A 13,226-nucleotide genomic window follows, 5' to 3' on the forward strand; every position below is an offset into this window, starting at 1 on the left:
AGTGTGAGAACCCTGATAGCTGCCTGGGGCATATATTTTGAGAGATTCCTCCATGAGTGTTTTGTACTCCCATATGTCTTGCTGGGTATGCCAAGAATGTAAGGGCCCAACCACTGTTCATCCAAGCCATTTCTCAGGGCAATGTTTCAGGAAGCAACCTTGAACAATGAAGTAATGCCTCACTTCAGAACAAAGAGCAGACTATCTTACTGCTTGCTATAAAAGAGTTAAGCTCCCTGAACTCAGTGGTCCCATCCTGCAATGCAGCTTACTACGAGTGTGACATCCATCTGGTCCACCCCTATGGGACTTTTGGAGGAGGGCAACACAAAGGCCACACTTTGGGCCACTAGTCAGAGAATTTGGTGGACATTCCACACTCCCTACTATCTGAGGGCATCTAATTTTTGTTGACCTTTGGAAAGGCCTTTCAAAAGTCAAAAGAGTTTTTTAGGAATCAACTCAAAAATATTTTTAACTCTATCTCCCTGCTACTTTACATTACTTAGTGTGATTAATGAATGCACTCTTCTCCAGAAAGGGTTCATCTCCTTTCCTGGTCAGGACAATAAGGGTGGAGAGTTATAGGACCTGTTTTGAAAATTCAGGATTCTACCCTCACCATTTCTGGGCATGATGGATCTTTCTTTCCCCTAATAGCAACTCCAGACCAGTCTGGTTGGTGCAGTTTCAGGTGTCCCTGAGAAGGTAACACCTTACACCACTGGCATCAGGTCCTAGACCTCTTATAGTTCTTGGTCTTATCAAGCAGCAAGGTACAATTTTCTGAATTCCAAAAACATGCCACCTGGGGCTCTCCATGTAGATCTATGTATAGATTTTAACATCAGTCTTCATGCCAATGACTTCTCTTTATAAATCAGTACACTGACATCTAGATTTTATAACTTAAGTCATGTGGATTATATACCCCCTCCACATGCTGTCAAGCTGGGGTTTTGAGCCTGCAAGGCAAAAGGTCTGACTCTGGACCACAGTGATCTCTAAAGTGGTAAAGGCCATCATGAAGCCTCTTGCCTGCTCACCAGCTGATCAGCCAGCCTTTCCTGGACACACACCCATGGCACTGCTGGGTGCCTAGTAGGGGCCCTTTCTGTAAACCTCCTCAAGGCAACTGCCTCACTGTCTGGAGCCCTCCTAAGCAGATCTGTCCAGTTATTTCCTGTAATTCTCATTACAAAACTGTGTCCAGCTATTCAGAGAGACCCACAAAAGTGACTCTTTGATGGTAGGCACCTACCTAGTAGCTACCGAGGAACCCGGGGACTAGATGATCTTCTGAAACATCAGGGGTTTCCAAACTAGAGATTTGTGTCCTGGAGGTCCACAAAGACTTTAGAAGGGGGGGAGGGGGGACATGAATGGATTTAAGTAATTAACTTTTTCCCAGATCCTCAACTCTCATATGTACTTGCCTAAAACTGCTGTGACTGTCACATCAGCTCTAGCTTCCCACCTCCCCTCCCCAAGCTCCCTTTCCATATGAAAGAAAGGTCTACTCTCATCCAGCCCCAGTCTACTGTGATGCTTGGCTTGGAGTGCAAAAATTGCAGTGTGCCAGAGGAAAGGAAAATTCAAAATATTTGTAATATTTTGTATGTCTGAAAACCCATCCTCTGGAGGCACCTGGGTGGCTCAGGTCATGATCCCGGGGTCCTGGGATGGAGTCTGCATCAGGCTCCCTGCTCAGCAGGGAGTTTACTTCTCCCTCTTTCCCTCCCCCTGCTCTCTCTCTCTCTCCCTCAAGTAAAATAAAAATCCATCCCCTGTTGTCAAATTTTACATCATATATATGTGAAGTAGAGTTCCATGAGAATAAAGTAAAAAGAGCATTAGTGAGAAATAGTGCAAATCTTTTTATCATTTGTCTAGGAGAGGAAGGCTCTATGTCTTATCTATTTCTTAAAATTCAGAAGCAAGATGATTGTCATAAGACATGTATTAACATGATTACTTAAAAAATGAGAAACCTTCTCTGATAGAAAGTAATTTTATTTGGCTGATTATTTAACAACGAGGACTGACTTTGCCAATAAGAACGTCACAGATGTTTTTCATAATTAAGTCTACAGCTCCAAGATGTTAATGAAAATATATTTGAAGTATATGATAAGGTAGAAGGATTTGATTTTTTAAATTGTCTTGGCAAAAGTATATTAAAATTAACATTTTTGCTTTCTGGATCCTTTGTGAGCATATCAATTTAAACAAGGTGTCTCTAAGTGGAAAAAATAGCAGATATAATTAATAATCATTTGATAAATCTTCACAAAACTTTGTTGGTATAAACCCAGAAGCTAAGAACCTGAACAACACTTATGGCTGGGTAACAAATCCTTAACAGGTTGAGTGGTTCCCAAGTCTTTGCTTTCAAAAAAATTGAAGAAAGACCTAATTAAGTTGCCAGGTAATAGATCATTGAAAATAATTTTTCATGATAGATCATTATATAGTTTTTAATCATATAACTCAGAGCTATTCAGAGAATTGGCTGACATTCCTATAATGAAATTCTCTTTCCCCATCTAATTTATGCAAATTAGGTTCACCAGAGCTTGTCTATAAAAATGAAAAATAGGAAGAGAATTAATGTTGATCCCAGTCTCATTCCAGCAATGAGTAATATTCATCCACAGACGTAATAATTACTTGGAAAAATTCAACCCCTCCAATGGTCATTAAGAAATGTCTTTCCAATAAAATTTTACTTTTCATGTTCAATAATTATTAATATTTAAAATAATACTTAAATTAATATAAAAATTCAAAATAATGTTTTGATCAACTGTGGACTAAGAATATTGTCATATGGTAATGATAATAAAATCCAGAAGAGGGACGCCTGGGTGGCTCAGCAGTTGGGCGCCTGCCTTGGGCTCAGGTCATGATCCCGAGATCTGGGATCGAGTCCCACATTGGGCTCCCTGAGAGGAGCCTGCTTCTTCCTCTGCCTGTGTCTCTGCCTCTCACTCAGTCAGTGTCTCTCATGAATAAATATTAAAATATATATAAAAAATAAAATCCAGAAGAAATTTAACACTTAGAGCCCTATGGTCACAGGAAATAACTTTTTTTTAAAATTTTTATTTATTTATGATAGTCACACACAGAGAGAGAGAGAGAGGCAGAGACACAGGCAGAGGGAGAAGCAGGCTGCATGCACTGGGAGCCCGACGTGGGATTCGATCCCGGGTCTCCAGGATCGCGCCCTGGGCCAAAGGCAGGCGCCAAACCGCTGCGCCACCCAGGGATCCCAGGAAATAACTTTTTAAATTAGGGTCAGTTTTCTTTTTTTTTTTTTTTTTTTAATTTTTATTTATTTATGATAGTTACACAGAGAGAGAGAGAGAGAGAGAGACGCAGAGACACAGGCAGAGGGAGAAGCAGGCTCCATGCACCGGGAGCCCGACGTGGGATTCGATCCCGGGTCTCCAGGATCACGCCCTGGGCCAAAGGCAGGCGCCAAACCGCTGCGCCACCCAGGGATCCCCAAATTAGGGTCAGTTTTCATATACATTTTTGTTCCAGGTAAAAATGATCAATAAAGCATAAAATACAGCAGTATAAAATTCTCTGAGAAAAGTAGAATCAAAATATGAGTACTAGAAGAAAAATGACATTTTAAAACTTCCAACTGTTAAAGAACTGTTTTGTGCATTTTTAGTGGATGATTATAAATATCAAATTATTCTGAAATCTGGATTCTACTTGATACATTTAAAAGCCTGATACAGGGATGGTTGGGTGGCTCAGCGGTTGAGCACCTACCTGCCTTTGGCTCAGGGCATGATCCCACAGTGCCAGGATCGAGTCCTGCATCGGGCCTCCTGCATGGAGCCTGCTTCTCCCTCTGCCTGTGTCTCTGCCTCTCTCTCTCTGTGTCTCTCACGAATCAATAAATAAAGTCTTAAAATAAGATTAAAATAAAATAAAATAAAATAAAATAAAATAAAATAAAATAAAATAAAATAAAATAAAATAAAAGCCTGATACAGGGCAGCCCGGGTGGCTCAGTGGTTTAGCGCCGCCTGCAGCCCAGGGCGTGATCCTGGAGACCCAGGATTGAGTCCCACGTCGGTCTCCCTGCATGGAGCCTGCTTCTCCCTCTGTCTGTGTCTCTGCCTCTCCCTCTCTTTCTCTGTGTCTCTCATGAATAAATAAATAAAATCTTTAAAAATAAATAAAGAAAAGCCTGATACAAGTTTTTAAATGTTAATATTTATGACCAGAGATCATATCTTTTGCACTATTTAAATTTAAGATTAAATATTTTAGGATATCAACTTTAAAATTTTGTCTAGTTGAGAATAAAGCGTGAAGACCACTGCCCAGAGAAAGAAGTGCCTTGGACATTGAATCACATGGATGTGTGTCCAGGAAGATGACAGGGACGGGTAGCCAAAGAAGCAGGCCCCAAAAGATGGGGACAGAGGACCCTACTAGTCTGACTCCAAGCCTACTCTCTCCCAGAGCTTTCCCAAGTCCCTGCTCCTGGGATTTGCCCCACCAACCTCAGTGAGGAGTTCCCAAGGAGAGAGGGAAGAAATAGCCCAGAGGAAGTCATGCAGGCACGTAGCTGGCATGAACAACCGAGACGTGAGCTATTCCAGCTCCTCCAGGGAAAATTGTCAGCCCTTACTCTGCTCCAGAACCACAAGTCATCACTGAGCTGCTGGGCTGCCAAAGCTTAGGCTTGGTCACCAGAGCAGCTGTTGCCTCAAGGTGACTCCGTGGCACTGTGCAAAAGCCTTTGAAGGAGCTGGGACCCCGCTGGACATCTGGAAGACATTATTCTGGGCCCTCAACACCGTTTAACTTAAAGCAGCAGCAACAGCAACTGAATGTCAGATCAGTGCCTCCATCTCATTCCTAATGCAGAAGATCTTATTTGTTCTGCTAAAATATAAACCTTTGAGGAGACTCTAGAGGCCAGAGATGTGGGAGACCATGAAATACTGCTGCAAAAATCACCACCCAATCCCAAAATTTGGATCTTGACAGAAAGGGAATTGGAGTAGGACGTGCTTTAAGAAAAGCACCTGCTTCATGGGATGGCCATCTGCCTTCAGCAAACAAGAGGACTGACATTGGACCCTGGACCCCTCTTATTAGACCCACTTACTCCCAACCTCTAGGAGCCAGCAGCATTTTGGGACTCTAGACATCTAGACACTGGGGAGCACTAAAGCCCCCTGCCAGGGGCACTGGTAGATCAGGGACACAGCAGGTTTTGCTGCCTTGCAGGAGCCATGCTCAATATGTCACTGTCCCTGAAGGGCTCCTCATGCCCATGCCACCATGGTAAGACTGACCCTGCCCTAGGCTGCAGCCATCCTGGAGGCCTGGCTCACTGCTTTCCAGCTGCTACACTGGATGAGTGAGGAAGACCCTCAACCCCTGGAGACTCCTCCTACCAGTCGTGCCCTGTCACCTAAAGCTAACTGCTGACACCAACTCAGACCTCTAACTGCCCTAACCCTCATCTCTGAGTCCCTCACCGGTGCACTGACACACTCTGGCCTCTAACCCCAATGTCAATAGAACCTGTTCTCCATAGAGACAACAATTGTGGGCAATTTTTATGACTGATGTGAGGCAAAACCAGGTTTCTCAGAGCAGTTCCAGTTGCTTGTCTTCATCCCCAGAAGGGAGGAAACTGTCCTTCAGTCCTTCTGGGTCCTTTGCAGGCAGTGGAGGATAGACTCTTGTTCCACTTATCTTATACAAAGAGGGTATCAGGGACACCTGGGTGGCTCAGTGGTTGAGCGTCTGCCTTTGGCCCAGGGCATGATCCCGGGAGTCCCACGTCAGGCTCCCTGCGTGGAGCCTGCCTATGTCTCTGCCTCTCTCTCTGTGTCTCTCATGAGTAAATAAATAAAAATTTTAAAAAAAGAGGGTATCAAACTGGCCCAGGCATCTGTCCTAGGGCTGGCTGTCCTAGGAGCCCTCTAGACTCTTGGCTCAGGAGGCCCCTTCAGAACTCTCTGATCCTCAACTCTGTTTGCCTGCTGGATTGATTTTGCACAAACCCAGCTCTGAAACTCTGGATGGCTCCTCCCACTCAGTGCCTTCTGTGACCCAGGCCCAACCTGACCCTTGACTTGTCTCTCAATACACCCTCAGTAAAATAGATAGTTTATCTTTCCAAAGCCAACCCTATATCTTCTCTCCCCTGTGCCTTTGCTGGCTCGGTGTATTTTTTTTTTTTTTAAGATTTTATTTATTCATGAGAGACACACACACACAGAGAGAGAGAGAGAGATGGGCAGAGACACAGGCAGGGGGAGAAGCAGGCTCCATGCAGGGAGCCTAATGCAGGACTGGATCCCAGGACTCCAGGATCATGCCCTTGGCTGAAGGCAGGCACTAAACGACTGAGCCACCCAGGTGTCCGGCTAAGTATATTCTAACTTAGATTGTTGCCATAAGAGGTATATAAGAGGGGGTGACAGTGCTCATTCCTCTTGACACTGGAGATGTGGGCACAGCTGCCCACATCAGTTGACCAAAATGTTTAGAGCCATTTCCCTGGTGACCACAAGCTCCAAGAAGGAAATTGAGGTGGTTCAGAAGCTGGGTGCCACAGTGGGTTTGATTATAAGAAGGACTTCTCTGTAGGTGCTGAACACCATGCAGGGTATGGATATATATGTTTCTACCGGGAAACATTTGAAGGGAAGGCCAAACTAATCTTATTCTCTGGCTCAACCCTTTGTGTCTTGGCCTACTTCCTCCTCTTCCAGAATCTTTTCCACTTTTCTCTCTTGTATTAGTTTATTATTAGTTTAGTGCCACCTTTGGTCCAGGGGCCTGATCCTGGAGACCTAGGATGGAGTCCTGCATGGGGCTCCCTGCATGGAGCCTGCTTCTCCCCCTGCCTGTGTCTCTGCCCATCTCTCTCTCTCTCTCTCTCTCTCTCTCTCTCTCTCTTTGTCTCTCATGAATGAATAAATAGAATCTTAAAAAAAAAAAAAAAAGATTTCGTTTATTTAAGAGAGAGAGTGAGATCCCTAGGGAGAGGACGCTTTCTCTGCAGGCAGTGAGGGCTGAAACATGTCCTGCAGCCGGAAGAAAGACGGGTTTCCCAGGCCGAGAGAGAGAGAGAACCTGATTCGCTGTCACTAACTTTGCATCTTAAAAGGGGAAGGAGGAGCAGGACGGGAGGTCGGTTCGTGCCAGTCCCACCGCTGGCACGCTGCCCGGAGCCCCGCGGTCCTTGGCGCTCGCAGCAGAGGCAGCCCCGGGTCAGGGCTCTCCTCCAGGCGCCCGAGGGCCGCGAGCGCAGGACCGCGCCGCCGGAAGCGGTGGAAGAGTGGGGCCCCAGTAAGTGTCCGGGAACCCACGCCCGGGCCGGTGGGGTGGGGTGGGGTGGGGTGGGGGTGGCTCCCAACTCCGAGGGAGCGCAGCTTGCCTCACGCACTTCCGTGTCTCCCCGTCCGCTGCAGCCAAGCCGGGGGCTGTCCCCGTCCCATCGGCCCTAACTGGTGTCCTCGGCGAGGGATCTGTCCGCAGGCTGCAGGGACCCCGCAGGAAGGAGGGCGGGGCGCGGCGAGGGCCAGACCCTCTGGAGACCCAAAGGGAAGCCGCTGGCCGGCAGGGGGCGCTGCGCTCCGCAAAGAGCCTCGGGCTCCCTCCCTTGCTTCTAGGGTGTCCTCGGAGAACATGTTAGCTGTGCACTTCGACGAGCCGGGAGGACCCGAAAACCTTTACTTGAAGGAGGTGGCCAAGCCCAGCCCAGTAGAGGGCGAAGTCCTCCTGAAGGTGGCGGCCAGCGCCCTGAACCGTGCCGATTTACTTCAGGTACCCAAGAGTCAGGCTGTGGCTGCGGCAGGGTGGGACTCCAGAGCCTTCTGTAAACATTCACCAGACGGATGGAGGAATGACCTAGGGCACTGCCAGTCACACGCATCAAGACGTGTCTGCAGAATGTGTGCTGGGGCTTCTAAGACCACATACAGGGATAGTTACAAAGCAGCAGCCACCCTGTGCTAATCCATCATCCGCTCCAGCTTCCAGATAAGGAGATGGGAACTACCATTTGTTGAGGGGGTTGTGGCTCTAGGCCTTGCTCTATCACATTTACCCCTCAGGCAACCCCGCTTACCATTCCTATTATTCAGATAAAGAAACTGAGGGGCAGAGGTTAAGCAATACGCCCAAGGCCACACAGGGCTGCTGTAATTCAAATCCAGGGCTTTGTGGTTACAAAGTCTGCATTCTTTCCACTCTGAGGGCCCTGGAACTGGCAGGGGACTGTACTCGAGGAATCTTCTGTTTTTTTGCTATTTGAAGTGCTAAACTGAGCCACCTGCATCAATTGGGGTAATTGAGAAATGTGTGCCAGAATCAACTGGGGCACTTTTCCAAAATAAGCATGACCAGAACCCAGGCACGTATACTCTGAAAAAGCTCCTCAAATGGTTCTAGTGCACACTCTTTGCTCACGTTCTCTTCTTCACTTTACTCTGAAACCTCTAGTCAGAGGCTTCTGAGGATTGCAGTGAGTGAATACAAAGCCTGGCACTTAAATATATAAGAACTATCATTAAGGAGTTCACGGTTTTGTTCCGCAGGTTTCAGTTCCTCCATTTGTAAAATAAGGCATTTAGATAAAGTCAATAGCTAATAGCTCCCAATTCTGACATCCACTGATTATGTGACCTTCAGCGTCTTTTTTTTTTTTTTTTTTAAGATTTTATTTATCCATTCATAAGAGAACAGAGAGAGAGAGAGAGAGGGCAGAGACACAGGCAGAGGGAGAAGCAGGCTCCATGCAGGGAGCCTAATGTGGGACTCAATCCCGGGTCTCCAGGATCACGCCCTGGGCTCTTTGGCAGTGCTAAACTGCTGAGCCACCCAGGCTGCCCCCGACCTTCAGTGTCTTATTTGAATTACTTCTCCTGTCTCTTTTCCTGATTTATAAAACCTGACTTTATCCTGATTTTTCTGAGAAAAAGGGGGGCTATTGGTAGAGGGTCAGGGATAGTGACATACACATTTCTGATCTTGCTCACCACTTAGTGCACCCTTTTTTGTGCAGAGACAAGGCCAATATGCCCCACCCCCAGGAGCCAGCAGCATTTTAGGACTGGAAGCATCTGGACACATAGCAGAGCTGGGGCCTGCCTGCCAGGGGCACTGGAAGATTGGGGACCCAGCCATGGTTCTGCTGCCCGGCGGGGGACAGGCTCAATATGTCACTGTCCCTGAAGAGCTCCTCATGCCCATCCCAGCGGGACTGACCCTATCCCAGGCTGCAGCCATCCCAGAGGCCTGGCTTACCGCCTTCCAGCTATTACATCTCTTGGGTGAGGAGGCCCCCCCAAACTCACTCTATACAGTGTGGTTCAGTTACTTCATGACTCCCCCACCTCAAAACCCAGCAGTCCTCTGGGGCACCTTTGGGCTGGCCGCCAAGCCATACCCAACCCCAGCACCTCATTCTAATGTACTACTAGTAGTACCAGGTCCTCATACCATGTTAGCAATGGCCTGATGTTGAGGCTGAAAATCACGGTTAGCAGATAGAAAGTCTGGAAAGCACTGAATAGAAGGCATGTGCATATCTTCACATCATAGGCCCACCAGTCATCCCAGCCGCACAAAGTCCTGCTGGGCTTCTCTCTGCGAGCCCTAGTGCAGTAGAAGGGGCCAATCAACTTTTATTCCTCCCCACTGAAGCCAGCCAGGGGCTAATGGGAGGGAACCTAAGATGATTTGTCCCTGCTGTCAGAGAGCTCAGTGAAACTGGGAAGACAAGACATGCACAGGAATTAGACAACCATAGAGTTCAGACGATGGCCTTGTTTCCAACTACAATAGAAAGTCAAGATGGGAAGAGTTAGTGTGGCCATGGGTGGTCAGAGAGAGCTTTCTGGAAGAGGAGGACTGGAAGGATGGGTAAAATTGAGATGGGACAGAAGACAGGCCAAGGTGGCTTAGGAGAGTGTCAAGGTGAAATCAGCTGCTCCACTCGGAAGGATGATGATTATTATCTGTGAAAGATGAGACTGGGACTGGCTTTTAGTGGCCTTGAATGGTACATTGTCTGGACTTGATGCAAAAGCCCACTGAGAACCACTTTATATCTTGAGGAGAAAGTGAGGTAATGAAAGCTCCATTTTAGGAAGAGGAGCCTGGTGATTGTGCGTGGTGCCTGGATCAGTGAGACCAGCTGGAGGCCAGTTTCAGACATAAGAGGAACTGGCTTCAGATGGTGACAGTGAGAATGGCGGTTATTCTTATTAAGGTATATGTCAGATGCATGTCTCAGTGTTATTCCATAAGTAAAACGTACATTATGGATGTGGCTGCTTCCTATGGAGGAAGTATTTCAAAAGGTTGTTTCCCACTTTGACAAGAGGCAGGAAAACAATAAAGAGCTGTCATTATGCTCTCTTAAGAGAGCAAGAGATTTGGCATTTGGTGGGCCAGGGCAGGTGCATGGGGTATAATATGCCTGCATGGGGAATGTGTAGCACTTGTAAAGACAATGGTTCCTGTACTTTGTGTCACAGGAAACGTTCAGGCTGGAGACTCTGTGCTAATCCATGCCGGAGCAAGTGGTGTGGGCACAGCTGCCATCCAACTGGCCCGGATGGCTGGAGCTATTCCTCTAGTCACAGCTGGCTCCCAGCACAAGCTTCAGATGGCAGAAAAGCTTGGAGCAGCTGCTGGATTCAATTACAAAGAAGAGGATTTTTCTGAAGCAACACTGAAATTCACCAAAGGTAAACAATAGCTTCTGCAGACCAATAGGAATTTCAGAGATGATTAAATCAAACCCTCACCAGCCTGGAGTTTGCCAGTGCTCTGGATCTGTCTTGCCTCTGCTAAATGCACAGCAGCTGTCCTAGCCAAATTCTAGTACTCCGGTGTTTGATCTCTGGAGACAGGCAGGCACTGTTTAGGAATAAAATGTTTCTGTGTGCATTCTTGTAAGTGATCATTGATACACATTTTAGAGACCAAATGAATCACAAAGTGTTGGACTGGAATTATCCAAGACCTCTTCTTCCAAGTCACTCTGCAATGGGTTATCAGGAGTGTGGGGCAGAGACCAGTTTAGTGCTGGTCATAGTAGGGTTAGGATGGTAGCTCCCTAAATGGGTGAGCCTCTGTATTCCAAAGCCAAATCTGTATATTTTTGGCTCATCCCTTTCAATTTTTCCATGAGCCAAAAAGGAGAGATGAAACCAAAGCTAGCAAAACTATGTATCAGATAACCCAGTGCAGAAACTTCATAATTTATTTTTTTTAAGATTTTATTTATTCATGAGAGAGAGAGAGGCAGAGACAGGCAGAGGGAGAAGTAGGCTCCATGAAGGGAGCCCAATGTGGGACTCCATCCCGGGACTCCAGGATCAGGCCCTGGGCCAAAGGCAGGCACTAAAATGCTGAGCCACCCGGGGATCCCAGAGACTTCATAATTTAGTCTGCCCTGTAGACTCCTGTTCTATTCTCATTCATGACTGGGTGTCAGTGGGTTCTGTACTTACAGGGGGATCAAGAGAGATATCAGGTCATGGTATTGCCCCATTTCCCCCTTGCTGTGGCTAGAAATCATAAAAGATGAACTGTAGAGCACACATGTATTATAGAGTTCAGCTACCTAAACTCCATCAGCAACAACGTTTCTATGAGCAATGTTTCTATTTCCAACCTATAGATATACCATTTGCACCTGTCTGTATACCCATATATTCACAAATGTGCCCTGGAATCTTATTTTGCACAAAGCGTTCTGTGTCCGACGAGCATTACAAATCTGTGTTTCGTATGAAAGGTGCTGGAGTCAACCTTATTCTAGACTGCATAGGTGGATCCTACTGGGAGAAAAACGTCAACTGCCTGGCTCTTGATGGTCGCTGGATTCTCTATGGCCTGATGGGAGGAACGGACATCAGTGGACCTCTATTTTCAAAGCTACTTTTTAAACGAGGAAGTCTGATCACCACTCTGCTGAGATCCAGGGACAAAAAGGTAAATGAGTAAAAAGAAAACATGCAATTTAATTATTACCCACAAAAGTGTGATGTGTTTACATAGCTGCAAGAAAGGAAGATTTCACACATCTTAATGTTAGAGAGCCTATGTAGAAACCCCCCCCCCCTTTTGGGTAAATAAGTAACCATTTTCACAGAACTAATTAAAAGTGGTCGATAGAAGTCTCAACATCTCAGAAAGAAGGTAGCTAATACTTCATATGTTTTTTAAACTTTCTAACAGAATGAAAAAAGCATTGACAATATTAGGAGATACTTCTAATAGTGCCAAGATGTTGCCTTCAAAGGCAGAACTCAGTGTGATTAAAAAAAAAGCCTCTTAGGAGAGTAAGGTTAAGGTTCTACCTTCAACAGGTTACATGTTATGGAAATCTGTGTGGCACTCTAGCAGGTGCTAGATTGGGGGATGTTTCCCAGCCTAGGGTTTCACACCCGTGGGGCCTCAGAGCTTAAACATCCCTTTTGAACTCAGCTTGTATAGTCCTGTCTGTGGTCACCCCCTGCTTTACATTTTAATATTTTAGTCCAGGATTCAGTCTTTCTCTGGTACAGAAGTGAGGTTCTACATTTGGGGGCATGCACAGCGTGCTGGTAGTGAAGGGGTTAGGTACCGCCTGTGCGCATTTTCAGCTGTGTACACGGTTCGGAGAGCGCACAAAGGCCAGGCCGAGCAGGGCGGGGAGCGGCAAGGTTAGGGCCCTGCCTGGACTGATGGCCTCCTTTTCCTGATCTAAGTACAAGCAGACGCTGGTGGAGGCTTTCACAGAACACATCCTGCCCCACTTCTCCACGGAGAGCCCCCAACGTCTACTGCCGGTGCTGGACAGGGTGTACCCCGTGACTGCAATCCAGGAGGCCCACGCGTACATGGAGAGCAACCAGAACGTGGGCAAGATCGTCCTGCAGCTGCCTCGGTGAAGGAGGCCCTGGAGAAAGTCCGCGGTCCGAGGAAGGAGATCGGGCGCGACCGCAGGCCGCCGCGGAACCCACTGGCCCACCTAAAGCCCATCTAAGGAAATAAAGAGTAGATGCGAAGGGCGGCCGTCTCACTGTGGCAGCCCCCGACCGCGAACTGAGGCCGCCGAGGGGCGGGGCGGGGCGGGGAGGCGGGAGGCGGGAGGCGGGGCCGCCGGCGCCGCTGGGACAACTGCAAAGCCCCGAGCAGTGGGGGCGCTACGGGGCGGGCAGTTCCGGCTGCGG

At 47.3% G+C, this 13,226-nt stretch overlaps 1 protein-coding gene across 1 annotated transcript; it reads left to right on the forward strand.

The window, feature by feature from the left end:
- The first annotated feature begins 7,028 nt into the window (after positions 1–7,028).
- On the forward strand, positions 7,029–13,061 carry TP53I3 (tumor protein p53 inducible protein 3). The gene is made up of 6 exons (XM_077843959.1): positions 7,029–7,344; positions 7,668–7,821; positions 9,062–9,329; positions 10,539–10,751; positions 11,807–12,003; positions 12,762–13,061. The coding sequence occupies exons 2-6, from the start codon at positions 7,684–7,686 to the stop codon at positions 12,942–12,944; spliced, it is 999 nt and encodes a 332-aa protein (XP_077700085.1). The 5' UTR covers positions 7,029–7,344; positions 7,668–7,683; the 3' UTR covers positions 12,945–13,061.
- The last annotated feature ends 165 nt before the right edge of the window (positions 13,062–13,226 follow it).

The sequence above is a fragment of the Canis aureus genome, chromosome 12, assembly GCF_053574225.1.
Source record: "Canis aureus isolate CA01 chromosome 12, VMU_Caureus_v.1.0, whole genome shotgun sequence".
Lineage (NCBI taxonomy): Eukaryota > Metazoa > Chordata > Mammalia > Carnivora > Canidae > Canis > Canis aureus.

Bases quoted from the DNA above. Each gene is read 5' to 3' on its own strand.
- TP53I3 (XM_077843959.1), top strand. From the start codon at position 7,684: ATGTTAGCTGTGCACTTCGACGAGCCGGGAGGACCCGAAAACCTTTAC. The intron at 7,822-9,061 runs GTACCCAAGAGT...TTTTTTGTGCAG, and splicing joins ACCGTGCCGATTTACTTCAG to AGACAAGGCCAATATGCCCC. The intron at 12,004-12,761 runs GTAAATGAGTAA...TCCTGATCTAAG, and splicing joins TGAGATCCAGGGACAAAAAG to TACAAGCAGACGCTGGTGGA.